General features: G+C 43.6%; 1 protein-coding gene across 3 annotated transcripts in view; it reads right to left on the bottom strand.

The window, feature by feature from the left end:
- Positions 1-13,663, bottom strand: part of LOC130555841 (phospholipid-transporting ATPase ABCA1) — a 136,304-nt gene that overhangs the window by 33,450 nt on the left and 89,191 nt on the right. For all 3 annotated transcript variants that reach the window (XM_057336360.1, XM_057336350.1, XM_057336368.1), the window contains exons 33-34: positions 1,340-1,434; positions 1,105-1,210 (exon numbers count right to left, since the gene is read on the bottom strand). In XM_057336360.1, the coding sequence (XP_057192343.1) occupies positions 1,105-1,210; positions 1,340-1,434 (201 nt within the window). The remainder of the gene's footprint in view (positions 1-1,104; positions 1,211-1,339; positions 1,435-13,663) is intronic.

Below are 13,663 nucleotides of genomic sequence, written 5' to 3'. Positions count from 1 at the left end.
GAGATGACTAGCTTTAAAGTGTTTGCATTCCATTTGACTTTTGTTTTCTAAAAAAGTCCAAAAATGTACACAATGTAAATATGTTGTAAAATGAGAATATGTAATATGTAAATATACATATTATGTAAATATGTAAATATTAATTTGGGCCTCTGGATCAAAACAATCTATCCATGTCCTCAATTCCCAAGGAGGAAATCCCAGGTTTCAGAACAGAACCCCTCTGTTCCTCCTACTGTTTAATAGATTGACATCCCTTAGTGACGTCCCAATAACCAAACACAAAGTACATGCAGCGCGCACACACTCAAAACATGACTGTCACTAAAAGATTCAGAAGAGGATTCACGGCAGTGTCTGACTGACCTGCAATACTGTGAAAATGTGCAGTGCGAGCGCCAGCAAAAATAAAAATCCAGACCACATAACCGGAAAAAAGTTCCTGCACTCCCTGCAGGCCAGAGCAGAAAGTCTTTATAGCCTGAAATGACCTGTATCATTTTGGCAACACCTCAATCATCAAACCAATCAGCATCTCTACAGACTGCCAAAAAACCCTCTCAGACTCTATCTGAAACCAGTGAAAAGTTCAACTTATTCTGCTATACATGTATAATGACAGACAGGTATGTGTGATTCGACAACATTTGTAATGATCCACATGAATAAATCTCTCTATTTCTTTATCTGGCTGTGTATATTCATTATTAAAGCTGTAATTTGTAACATTTGCCTCTCTATCGCCACCTCTGTTTGAACTATGAAATTGCAAGTTAATTGACATAACTTCACGTGCGTGGAGGTCAAACGAAACTGACATTTCCCATGAAATCTCGCCCGACAGCACAATTTATAATGATTATAAGCTTGTGAATCGTGATAAGGTAACGAGACAGTTTTGAACACTGATTTTAAAATACCTGCTCAATAACTGATGTAATATAAACAAAGTTACAGATAGCAGCATTCTGATTTCTGTTAAAATATAATGAAGATTTGCTATTCATCCGACTCACCTCAGTGGGATTGATACGTGAATGTTGTTCTTGTGTAAAAAAAAAAAAAAGCACAACATCTGAACTTCTCAGCCTCTGTTGGTCTTACCTGCGAGATGTTGAAAACTGATTTGAGGTCAGTGATCACGGCCGAAATCTCAGACTCGTTCATTTTGACCTGCGAGTTCACACCTCCCACAGAGATTCCGCCATACCTATACACACAAACACACACAGTACATGTTTTTTTGTGTGTGTGCTTGATTGTATATAAACTAAAGAACAGATTGGAAGGTAAATTCATCATTGTATTTTTACTGAATTGCATTAAAGTGGTTCTGCACCGTGTTTTGCCAGACTTTTGGTAGTTTTTGAGCAGGAAGTCAGTCATGTTTCGTGAAGTGAGGTTCTGCAGTGTGTCCGTGGTGTTCTGGGTTCTCTAAAGAAACAAACAACAAACAAGAATGAAACAACATGTCCACACATAGTGCAAAAATGTAAAAAACAAAGAAATTAAATATTAACATCTGATTCCTGATTAATATAATTCAAGCCCAAACAGGGCTGGACTGAGAAGAAAATTCGGCCCTGGCATTTTGTGGCCCACATCGGCCATCCATCATGTCTGTCGATGAGGGGGGGATGCATGCATAGATCTGTCGACCAGGGGAGGGGGGTTTGGGAGCATGGTTAAGTCTGTCGACGGGGGGGGGATGCATATGTGTCTTTTGCATTCGCGTTGCGTGCATTCGCATTTATAATATGTCCGTGTGAGAGGCCAAAGCGTCCGTTCCGGCCCCAAACAATAACGGCCCGCCCGGAACGCCAGATGACCAGTCCGCCCCTGAGCCCAAATATGATTTTATGAAGCGTTTTATCACGAGAAAACCTCAGTTACTCAACCTATAGAGTACAAATGAGTAATTCCGAGTGCTTGAGAATGATGTGCTTACTAATAATACTGCACAGTTTATATATTCTAAATGTTCCCAAAGATAAATTGCAAGAGAAAGTTCATTATGAGAATAGGAAATTCATATTTACATAAATAAATAGAAACACACACGTGCACACATTGTGTATTCCTCAGATGAGCAGGTGAGATTCACTATCAGCGTGAATCTAATAACAATGGCTCAGTTCCACAAAAAGCCTTCTAAATGAAAAGAGTTGTGATGCACAAACATGCACGCACATGCACAGTTACATTGTTAGAGGCAATGATTTGTATAATGAACATCTATTTGAGGCTGATTCACAGAGATGGAACAGTCTGATTCTCATCAGTTTTTTTCAATCCTTTTTTGAAACAGATCAATAAAAAGACAGAAAGAGAGAAAGATGTTTTATAGACGTCGGGAAATTAAAATTGTAAGTCTGTGTCTGTCATTAGTGCAATTCTAAGAGTTCGGAAAACCTGTTTGGAAACATCGATTGTTTTGCAAATTGTGTTTGACTCAAAAACTATTTATTTCACATGGCCTCTATGATTACCGGAACAGCTAGAAAATAAATTAATAACAATATTTATCTTTCATTAATAAAAACTGCTTTTCAAATGTTCGGCACAATCTGGGCAAAGACAACCCACCTGGTGTGGCAGTCGAAACATAATCAAATGTGACTAGAATTTCTTTGCGCCCAAAAGTAATGAGTACAGACTCTGTCACGGGCAGAAAACAAAAACAAACATACGGTTCTGCTGATACTTGCTCTTAAATGCCTCCAACAACACAGTAGTGAGGTGAAAAATAATTATTTTTTATGAGTTCCATACTTTTCCGCCTTTTGGCAAATTTATATACTTCAAATTATTTTCTCCAAAACCAGCCCATGAAAGGTAGCTTACTTTGCCCGGCTAAAAACGATCATTCGGTCTTCTAACATTAGGAGAGTTTTTAATGAAATAATGGCAAGAAATAGGACATATCATAGAAGCAAATTTCATTAAAAAACTTGCTTCAGTGATTACATAGAGAAAAACTGCATTTGCCCAAACTTTGGCACATTTACTAACAAGATCTTCTTGAGGACCATTAAACACCTGCTGACGTTTCCTCTCAGATGCTGAATAACATTGAGGCCATCGAATAAAAGCTTTTGATTTTCACAAGTGCCTGCCAGCTTTACAGACAGACAACAGATCACTAGCAGTCTGTGGGCGAGCCGTCAGACTATCATCTTGCAAACAAAGTAAATGCAACGGGGAAGACTAAGTATGTGCTGTCACGTCAAGAACAAAACAACAAAGAATGCAGTGCAGTAAGCGCGCTGATTATCGCAACTCTCTAAAACACCACCGTCCTGCAGTCCAAACCCCGCTAACTCACTTCACAGATTTAACCAACACGTAACTCCTGCGTGCTGTTGCGATGGAAACCGGCGTTTCATTAAGAAACCCGTATGGTGCGTCTGCCTCCTCTCTTAACTTATCAAGGATGCAGCGAGACAGACAGAACGAGAGTCGACCAGAAGAATCGTCTGTACTGACTGTGTGATATCAGATGTGTAGCAGATCAAAGAAACCTTGTATGATTGTGTGTGTCTGAGAGCAGAATCACTAAAACTCTTTTATGAGCTCAAAGTCATTTCATATCCACAAATAAATATAATTTACAGATACGCAGAAAGAAATCTCTGAAGAAATGCAAATCTTTAACAAATCTTGTTTGAATTGTGAATGCACCTTATTTTTAGTTACTCTGAGGTTTCTTTGATAAGGACACTGTAAACAAGTAAAAAAAAACATTATGCCAGAAAAAAGACTAAAATAACATTTACGTATAATAAAATGTACATGTTTTTTAGGTTATTTTACACTGACATTTGGAGTCTATTAGTTTGACTTTTTACCGGATTTCAAATATACTTGAATTCTGCAAAATAAAACAGTAAAATTCCGTAAAATCAAATGATTTACAGTTTTTTCTGGCCCTTTATGTGGTTATTTGTGAATCAATAATTTGTTTGTGAATCTCCCTCATTTATTTGTGAATATAAAACATTTCTAAGCCTGGACACCCTAACAGGGGTGTTTTGAAGTCATATATACTAACATACAGTCACAACAGCATATAACATCCAATAGGAGTGGGAAGTAACAGCTCCTGAGCCCGTCAGACGGGAACGCGCAGTGAACGGCATATTCCACGTCTTTGTGAGCTCCTCATGCACCTCCAGGTCAGCCATGAGCGTTACGGGGAGGGCGGGACCACTGCAGCCCGGGCAAGCACGGCCGCCATCTCTTCGTCGCCTCGTCTTGGGCTCGACCTCCTGGGGGCGGGAGCTCCAAGGGGTCTCCGCATCCGATGCCAGGAGGTAGCTGTCCGACGTTATGACAGAAAGTTTGTCCACATCCCATTGTCGAGTCTGCCCGCTATGGGATGGTACACCGCCGCCCGTCGGGAATGAGCCAGGTGAGCGTACTGGGGCACGGATGGTCCGCGAGCCGAAACTGGCGGAGTGACATCCATAGGAATCCGCAATCACCCCAGTGGCGGGGCTTCCATGGTGGCACGGGGGGTACCCGCCACCCCTGTAATCTGATTGGCCACCCCGTGTGCCCCCCAATTGTCATTGACTCGGGGTAATGTCAATCATTACGCTAAAGCTCTTTACCGACGTTGCACGTTAAAACGGAAGCAAAATCTGTAACCTTGTGACTAGACTGTGTTAAGAACTAATGAAGGCTTTTATTTTGGAAAAAAGACAAAGGAAGTGGCTCCGCGGCTGCGCTAATGAACTCATAACTTCACCAGTCACTGACTTTTTTGCAACGTGATGCTTCTATGTGCACCGAGTTAAGGTAAGAACAGAACTCTACAGGTTCTTTAAGACTGTCTATTTGGGTCTAATTTGATTCAATTTGCATGGGAAACTGTTCTTGTGTGTTTACTTTAGTTAGCTCTCCATCTGGATAAACGTAAACATCTCTCCACTGTTTCAGTAACGTTAGCAATTACTAATTGCATACAACGGATGTTAATTAGCATCCGTTGTATGTTTCGCGTTTTGTGACATGAATTAACAGTCAACAACAGAGTATCATATCATTGTTGCCACTGTGATGTTGGTAAAGTACAAATAACATGATGCTATTTATTGTGTTTGTGGACACGTTTTGAATGTAGACTACAGCAGTGTTTCCCAACCCTGGTCCTCGGGGCACACCTTCCAGAATGTTTTAGATCTCTCCCTATATAAAACACCTGATTCAACTCATCAATCAGGTGTTTCATATAGGGAGAGAACTAAAACATTCTGGAAGGTGTGCCCCGAGGACCAGGGTTGGGAAACACTGGACTACAGCATGAAACGGAGGCAGGGAGATATCTCCAATTTCTTGACACAGAAGAAAATTAGCAGGGAGAGTGCAGGTGACCAGCAGTGTGAGAGTAGTCAAGCTGAATTTTGCCAGGCAGCTAAAACAGGCCAAAATTTCCAGGGCCAGACCAGCCCTCATGGACCTCCAGGTGAAAATGCAGGTATTAGGGAAATGCTTTAAAATGTGTAATGTGGTGTTCTGCACGATTTTACAGTTATTCAGTTAATGAAGCAATTTAAATACCTCCTTTTAATCACAGTACTAAACTGGCACTATGCACTACTAAAGGATATTGTTGTTGCATTGTAAGAATTTAAGTGGTGCTTAAAACTGATTACTATACAGACCACTGCTATGTTCACTGTACAGAGCTAGAAGCACTAACTTGTTGCTAACTCTGTACAGCAAACATGCTAGTGTTCTGTGTGTTACCACTTGGTAAGAGTACACCCAGCAGATTTAATGTGGCCATGAAAAGCAAGATGAAAACAAACAGTGTGTAACTGTACAATATAAATTGAAGTGATCGCTCATATTGAAGTGGGCTATCAGTGGCAGCTTTCATTTTTGTTACTTTTTGGCGGCCCCCCAGATTAATTGTTGTTACTCCCTGTGCCAGCAACAAGAAAATGATCTGGACCCGCCCCTGAATCACCCCCGCCACTCGCCGAAGTGGTCGACCTCGCCGAAGCGGCAGTCGAACTCGCTCGGGAAGCAGACGAGGCCAACCGTGACCGCAACACCTTAATCAATGAGCCCTGCCATTGCATGCTGGAACCCCAACATGCAATACAGGTGTTGTGCCCGTCGGACTCGGGGATGAGTCTGTCATACCCAAGAACAAAGCTGCGAGACATGCCCGAAGCGCAGCGCAGACTGTGAATGGAAATTTGCTCTTTTAGAAATATCTGCGGCCCACTGCCGAGACCAGAGCCGATTCTTACTATAGGAAAACTACGCAAGTTGCGTAGGACCCCTGCACCACCAGGGGGCCTCCTTGAGTACCGAATCAAAAACACTATAATGTAAACAAGATGCGGATTCAACTTTCTGCCTTCGGAGTGTTCTGTTACAAACTTTACAGGAATCATTTGGAAATTTCCTTTTTAATATTTAATTTATTTAATTACTGTGACATACTCGGACATCATGCAGTGCGCGCAGGTGATGACATTGTAACGGCCACTTAGCAGTTGCGGCATGTACTGATGGAACAGTTTGGGAAGACGAGAGAACCACTCTGCCGACTTCTGTCCTTTTTCTTTTTTTGCTTTTGTTTACCAATATGGGGACGTCTTATGTTTTGTTGCTCAGCCCGCATGTATGCTGATGAGTCGACGACGTGAGAACTTATTAAACCCGTGGAAAGTAAATCAGCCTTGTTTCTCGTTCATTATTTTCCCTGGCAACGTTAACTTTTCTTCTTGTTTCTTCTTGAACTTACTTCTCGTTGCACAAGGTACCCTTACGTTGCGTTACAACATGCGCATAATGTGATGATGCGTCTTACATATGGCAAAAAACGGCAACGACGTGAAGCAAAAGAACAAGAACTAGAAGGCATGTGTTTTTGTACTATTTTAAAGTCTTATTTAGTTTTGTCAACTCATGCAAGTACATATTTACAAAACAGTTGGTTTTACTGTGGATGTTCGATAGTCGTGAATTTAGGGACCGTCTCCAAAGTTACATACACATTCATATTCTAACTTCAATAGCATTTACAGGGAATGACTTAGTCACAAAACCAGCTGTACAATGTTCATGTGAGTCTCAGCTATAATGCTCACCACTGTATTTCGTTTTCCCAATGATAATATGTCATTTTTGCGTCATCACATTTAGAGAATAATTCATATGTTTTTTTTTCTAATGCTTAGCTTTCTTGGGTAAACTATATTTTCTGTTTTATTTTTGTTAATCACTCATTTGATTAGTAAAAAGATAGATGGTTCCAGAGCCATGTGTTACTTTAGGTAAAGGATTATTTACATGTGAATTTAATTTATATTTAATTGTTCTTACTGTCAGTTTAAGGTTTTTTGTCTTTCAGTTTTAATTTGTTTAAGTGTGTTAATTGATTTATCATTTTATATCTTATAGTTTACAGTTATGCTCATCTAATCTGAACTATTACGACAAGGGCCCCTCACAAAGGTTTGCATAGGGCCCCCATACGTCTAGGATCGGCACTGGCTGAGACGCCCAGGGGAAGTCCACTACTGAGAGGGAGAAATCCGCTGCTTCGCGTTGTAAATCCAGCAGTCTGGAAGGAGAATTCTCGGAGAGAAGAATAGCTTGACATGTACTGTCATGCAGGTTCTGAAGAACAAAAGATGAGTGAATGGCCGCCACCACCTCCCTTTTATACCCGTATGCACATGGCGGGGACTGGCATGCGTGTGCCATTCGCCATTTTAAATTCCTCTCGGAGATGATAGGTTCTCAAGATCAAACCCCAGTCTGTCTCTCAACACAACGTTGAGAGACCGACTGAAGGGGAACTTAATTTGAGTCTTGCTTTTATATCCGAATACATACGCACATTTCAGAGGTTCCTAACAGGAGAGAATATATGTGTGTGTGTGTGCACATAATTCATATAACTTAAAATAGAAATTCAGAAATCGTAATAAAAGTGGTATTTAGTACTTTCTGATGCTTGACAGATTTGATAGGTCAAAGAATTTGTGTTTCACAGAAAATAACAACACAAACATGATGGATGCATGCTACTACGCACCACCAAGGACATCATTTTGTGCTATTAATGTTATGCCTTAAAGTGATTTAAAATGAAAATTCTGTCATCATTTACTCACCCTCTTATCACCCTTAATTCAAACCTGTATGACTTTCTTTCTTCCACAGAAAAGAAGATATTTTGAAGAAAGTTGGTAACCAAAGAACACTGGCCCCCATTCACTTCTATTGTATTGACACAAAATGAATGCAAGTGAATGGGGGCCAGTTAAAAACATTCTTCCAAATATCTTATTTTGTGTTCTGTAGAAGAAATAAAGTCATACAGGTTTGAAATGACAAGAGGGTGAGTAAATGATGACAAGAATTTTATTTTTGGGTGAACTATCGCTTTAATAAGCATGTCATGTAATACATTTAAATAACTCTTATTTATGTCATTATTCAATATTTGGACCTTGCTGTCTAGTTTTCATATAGCTATAGCTTTCCTGTAGCTCAGTGGTTAGAGCATGGTGCAAGGTCATGGGTTCGATCCCGGGGATTGCACATACTCAAATACAAATGTATAGTATCATGCAATGTAAGTCGCTTTAAGCGTCTGCCAAATGCATAAACATTTCAAAAATCATCATTTTTATTGTACATTCCAATTAATATCAATCAAACTGCAGTTGTGTTGTTTTGATTAAGGAATAATTCATAAAAAAGTTTGTTACAGCTAACTAACACAAGTTCTGACGTTTTCTGAAGAGAAAAAACATGTGTAGAGAATCTATGGTATCAGTAAATCACAGTAAGTGCATTATTATTTTCCAAGTGTTCAGAGAACTTTTCAGGAAAAACATGAGGGCTTTAAAAATGCAATAAAAATTTTAAAAAGTGTGCAGACATTTTTTTTAGTTGTTGCACACAGTCAAAAAATAAATAAGGGGGAAATAGACTCAAGAAGTGATTCTTTTCAGCAAACCCTTAAGGGCTTATATATCTGTGTGCTGCTGGTCTAATTAAAGCATTACTTGATATATCTGAAGCCCTCAGGCAGGGGATAAGATTCACCCAGCCCCCATCACCCCAAATACATCTATGATTTATCTCCTTTATGTGTGTGTGTGTGTAGGACTCATCCTCTTTAGAGTGCTCAACAATCATAGTTTAGTAATAGCAGACCTTCTGTAAACTGGGTCAGCGCAGTGTGTGAGCGTGTTAAAGAAAGTTGTTTACAGCGGAAGAGAGAATTAAAAAAGATTCTGAAGGAGCGATTCTAGTTTTTGAGTTTCCGAGTTGTGGAGTGATTAACATATCTGCTGACACAACACCACTGCACAGAAAACTTCAGGAGACACCTAGATTAAAGATGTTAAAAAAAGCTTTATATATTATGGTGGATATATCACCATGGGATCAATTAAAATTACAATATATACCTGGTGCATTTTGAGATAATTCAGGTCATCTCACTGTTTAGCTTATTAAGCCTAGTTTGTTCTTGGCGCATTCGCACAAGCGAGAGGGTGCACTGTAACATCCCTCCATAATTTTCTGTTATTATTTACACATTTTCCATGTAACTGAAACTGTAACTGTAATTTTACAAAACTGTACTGTACAGATTTGTCATGTCATTTTTAAAATACGGTCAAAAAACGTCTTGGTTACGTACATAACCTCAGTTTCCCGATGGAGGGAACGAGACGTTGTGTCGAACCGACAGAATGGGGTTTGAACTTGAGAACCTATCATCTCTGATTGTACTTTTACAAGGCCAATGAACTTGGCGAATGGCATGGCATGCCAGTCTCTGCCCCATACATACAGGTATAAAAGGAAGATGGCGTGCCCATTCATTCACCTTTTGGGCTGAGGAACCTGAGAAGCATTCTCGGTCGCTGCAGCAGACGGCAAAGCGTTGTGGCATGAAGGACACAACGTCTCGTTTCCTCCATCAGGGAACTGAGGTTACATACATAACCAAGACATTCCCTTTCTGTCGGTCTCTCGACGTTGTGTCGAACCGACAGAATGGGGTTCCTATATGAAACACCGCAGCGCCGCATCACGACTTCCAGTGGAGTGGGGGGAACGCTACGGAGACCACATCTGCCGTAGGGAGATAATACGTGGAATACCTACATGGTCTCACCAGTGGGGAGACCTCATTGGAGTAGCAGTGCGGGGCCCCAACCAGGGGTGCACAGAAGTGGTGGAGTCCACCGAGGGGAGGTCATCTGTTCACCGACAGGGGAACCAAGAGTGAGGAAACGTCAGATGGGACTTCCCAAGGAGGGGGAGTCACTACATGTGGAGCACTAGCTCAGGTATAGGGGTTCACCTCGTGAGGGAAACTCACCAATACTGGGCCTGGAAAACTTGAAAGTGCTTAGTGATGGATGGAATGCTTATACTTCATCCAGTGGAGGATGAACACTCGTTGGACACAGAGATGCATGCAGATCCCCTACCCTCTTGATGGAAGCGAGCGCCACTAGGAGAACCGTCTTCATCGTGAGATGAGGTCTAGGGGCTCAAATGGGGCCCTTCCCAGGTCCCACAAGGACCACATTAAGGTCCCAAGAGGGTACGGAGCGCGGAGAGCATGACCTGCCGAGAGAGCGCATCATCTATCTGGTTGAGGTAGCCCGGGATATGAGTGGCCCGCAGGGATTCCACCAGCTGCTGACTCCAGAGGAGGAGTCGGGCGAGTTGCGACATCTGCCGTGAGCGAATGCCACCCTGGTGGTTGATGTACGCCACGTCAGCCGTTCTGTCCAAGCGGAGCAGCCGTGCTGTCCAAGCGGAGCAGCCGTGCTGTCCAAGCGGAGCAGCACGTGCTTGCCCTGAATGAGAGGAAGGAACCTCTTCAAAGCAAGCCAAGCAGCCAGCAACTCCAGGCAATTGATATTGACACTGCATGCCTGTTGCACACAGCACACCTGCCGAGTAGGGAGGTGTCTGTCATCACCACGACGCGCCTCGAGACCTGCCCGATCGGGACTCCAGCCCGAAGAAAGGACCTGTCTGTCCAAGGGGCTAGGGTGTGACGGCAGTGAGACGTGATGGGAATACGCCTCGTGCCGGAGTGCCATGCTCTCCAGGGAACTCGACTCTGAAGCCAATGCTGAACTGGTCTCATATGCATCAACCCGAGCGGCACGACTGCCGTCGAGAACACCATATGCCCCAGGAGCCTCTGAAAAAGTTTCAGTGGGACCGCTGACTGCTGCCTGACGAGGATCAGACAGCGCAACATTGACTGGGCGCGCACGGTGGTAAGGAGTCTAGTTCCATACCAAGAAAAGAGGTGCTCTGCGCAGGGGAGAGCTTGCTCTTGTCCCAGTTGACCTGTAGGCCCAATCAGTCGAGGTGCCAGAGCACAAGGTCCCTGTGCGTACACAACAGATCTCGCGAGTGAGCCAAGATAAGCCAGTCGTCAGGATAGTTGAGAATACTCACAGCCTGCTCCCTGAGCTCGACCCTCGAAGGCAAACCGAAGAGACTTTCTCAGGGTCTCGCATCTGCGCAAGGTTGAGCCAAAGGTGTTTCTCCTGGACCACCAGAGTGGACATTGTTCAACCCAGCACGCGCTGTCACCTTGGTCGCCCGGAGAGCGAGGTCAGTGGCGGTGCGCAGTTCCTGCATAACCGCTGGGTCGTGCTTTCCCTAGTACAGCTGCTTCAATGCCTTAGCCTGGTGGACCTGCAGGATGGCCATGGCATGATGTGCGGAGGCAGCTTGACCCGCAGCAGTGTAAGCTTTCGACACCAGAGATGACGAAAACTTACAGGCTTTGGAAGGGAACCTTGGTCGGTCCCTCCAGGTGGGGGCAGTCTGCGGGCACAAATGTGCCGCGACAGCATGCTCGACCTGGGGTACATCGACGTAGACCTTAGCTGCTCTGGTGTCAAGGGAAGTCAGGGCGACCGAGCTCATTTGACGTGAATGTGCCGAAAAGAGGGCATTCCAGGTCTTCGTAAGCTCCTCATGCACTTCCGGATAAAAAGGTACCGGGACGGAACGCAGTTTGCCACTGCGCTCCGTATCCAGGTTCCAAGAATCCAGCCAGGAGCACTGCAGGGAAGGCAGTGCGGTGCACTGCAACCCGAGGCTCGCGGCGGCCCGGGCAAGCAAGGCTGACATCTCTGCATCAGACTCGTCCTGGGCTCAACCGGCCGTAGCCGGGAGCTCCAGGGGAACATCAGCGTCTGATGCCAGGAAGTCGCCATCCGATGTCGTGATGGACACCTCGTCCTCCTAGATCTGCTATGGGACGGTCTACTGCCACCCATCAGAGACAGGTTAGGTGAGCGTAACGGGGCCTGGACAGCCATTTTCTGCGATGGGTTAATTTCCATGGGAACCCCCATATCACCACCGCCTCTGCAGATGGCTTGGCAGCCGCCGCGGAACAGAAAGCAGACGATGATGTGGCTGTGTCCAAATTGAACACAGCCAATTGTGGCAATACCTTGATCGACATGTGCTCGCAGTGCGGACATGCCGTATCCACGAACGCTACTTCAGCATGTTGGAGACCCAGACATGTGATGCAGGTATCGTGCCTGTCAGGTTCGAGGATGAGGCAGTCACATCCAAGATTACAGCGGCGAGACATGCCTGGCGACAAGTACACGCTGACCAGGCAACTACGACTACGACCAGGACGAATCCGCTGCTCTGCATCGTAGAATCCAGTAGAAATCAGAAGATAATGCGCTCAGCATTTAAGCTTCGCAGATTCCGAAGCTTAAAATGGTGAATGAATGGGCACGCCATCTTCCTTTTTACTCGTATGTACGGGGCAGAGACTGGCATGCCATGCCATGCCATTCGCCAAGTTCATTGGCCTTTTAAAAGTACAATCAGAGATGATAGGTTCTTAAGTTCAAACCCCTTTCTGTCGACTCGACACAACGTCAAGAGACTGACAGAAAGGGAACTGTTATTTTACGGTTTATGTCTGTCACGGTTTCCCTCGGTCTCTCCCAGTGTTTCCCCCTTCGACTTCATCACCCACGCTCCTCCACGTTCCAGCACTAGTTCGTCGTTTGTAATCACCCTCACCTGCCAGTCATCAGCCCCATCATCAGAACTGTATATATTCACTCCGGTGTTCCCTGTACCTTTTTCTAGTCTTAAATGTTATGTTTAATGTCAACCTCTTTGTGTAGTTATATTCTCCCGGTCTTGTTTCCCTTATTAAAGTGTTTTTTGTTACATGCATACTTTTGTCAGTGTTTCCTGGACATTCCATGACAATTTCGGCCAGAAATTTATTTTTTTGTTTTTACTGGATTTTTTACAGTGTGCGCGAAACATAAATGACATCATCGCAAAGTTTCATGTAGTAACTGCATGCAGCAGCGCATCTGAAAACAAACGAAGTCGAAGGCGAGTATAACCGACCAGGTGTAACCGGATCTACTGGCCCCGCCTTGTCACGACTTGCGTGGCTGAGAACCCAATTGCAGGCGACCAGGACGTAAGGGGTTAACAAAGAATATATTTATTGTAAGAAAAAACAAAAGTATAAAACACAACACCCACGATGGGGAAAAACCGGGACATAGAATAACTAAGACTGGGTAAACTGAACAATACTAGGAAAACGCAAAATAACAGACTTACAAAACTCGACTTTGAC

Source organism: Triplophysa rosa, linkage group LG1 (assembly GCF_024868665.1).
Source record: "Triplophysa rosa linkage group LG1, Trosa_1v2, whole genome shotgun sequence".
Taxonomy (NCBI): domain Eukaryota; kingdom Metazoa; phylum Chordata; class Actinopteri; order Cypriniformes; family Nemacheilidae; genus Triplophysa; species Triplophysa rosa.
The sequence above is the reverse complement of the archived record's forward strand: the minus strand, read 5'-3'. Positions and strand labels throughout refer to the sequence as shown.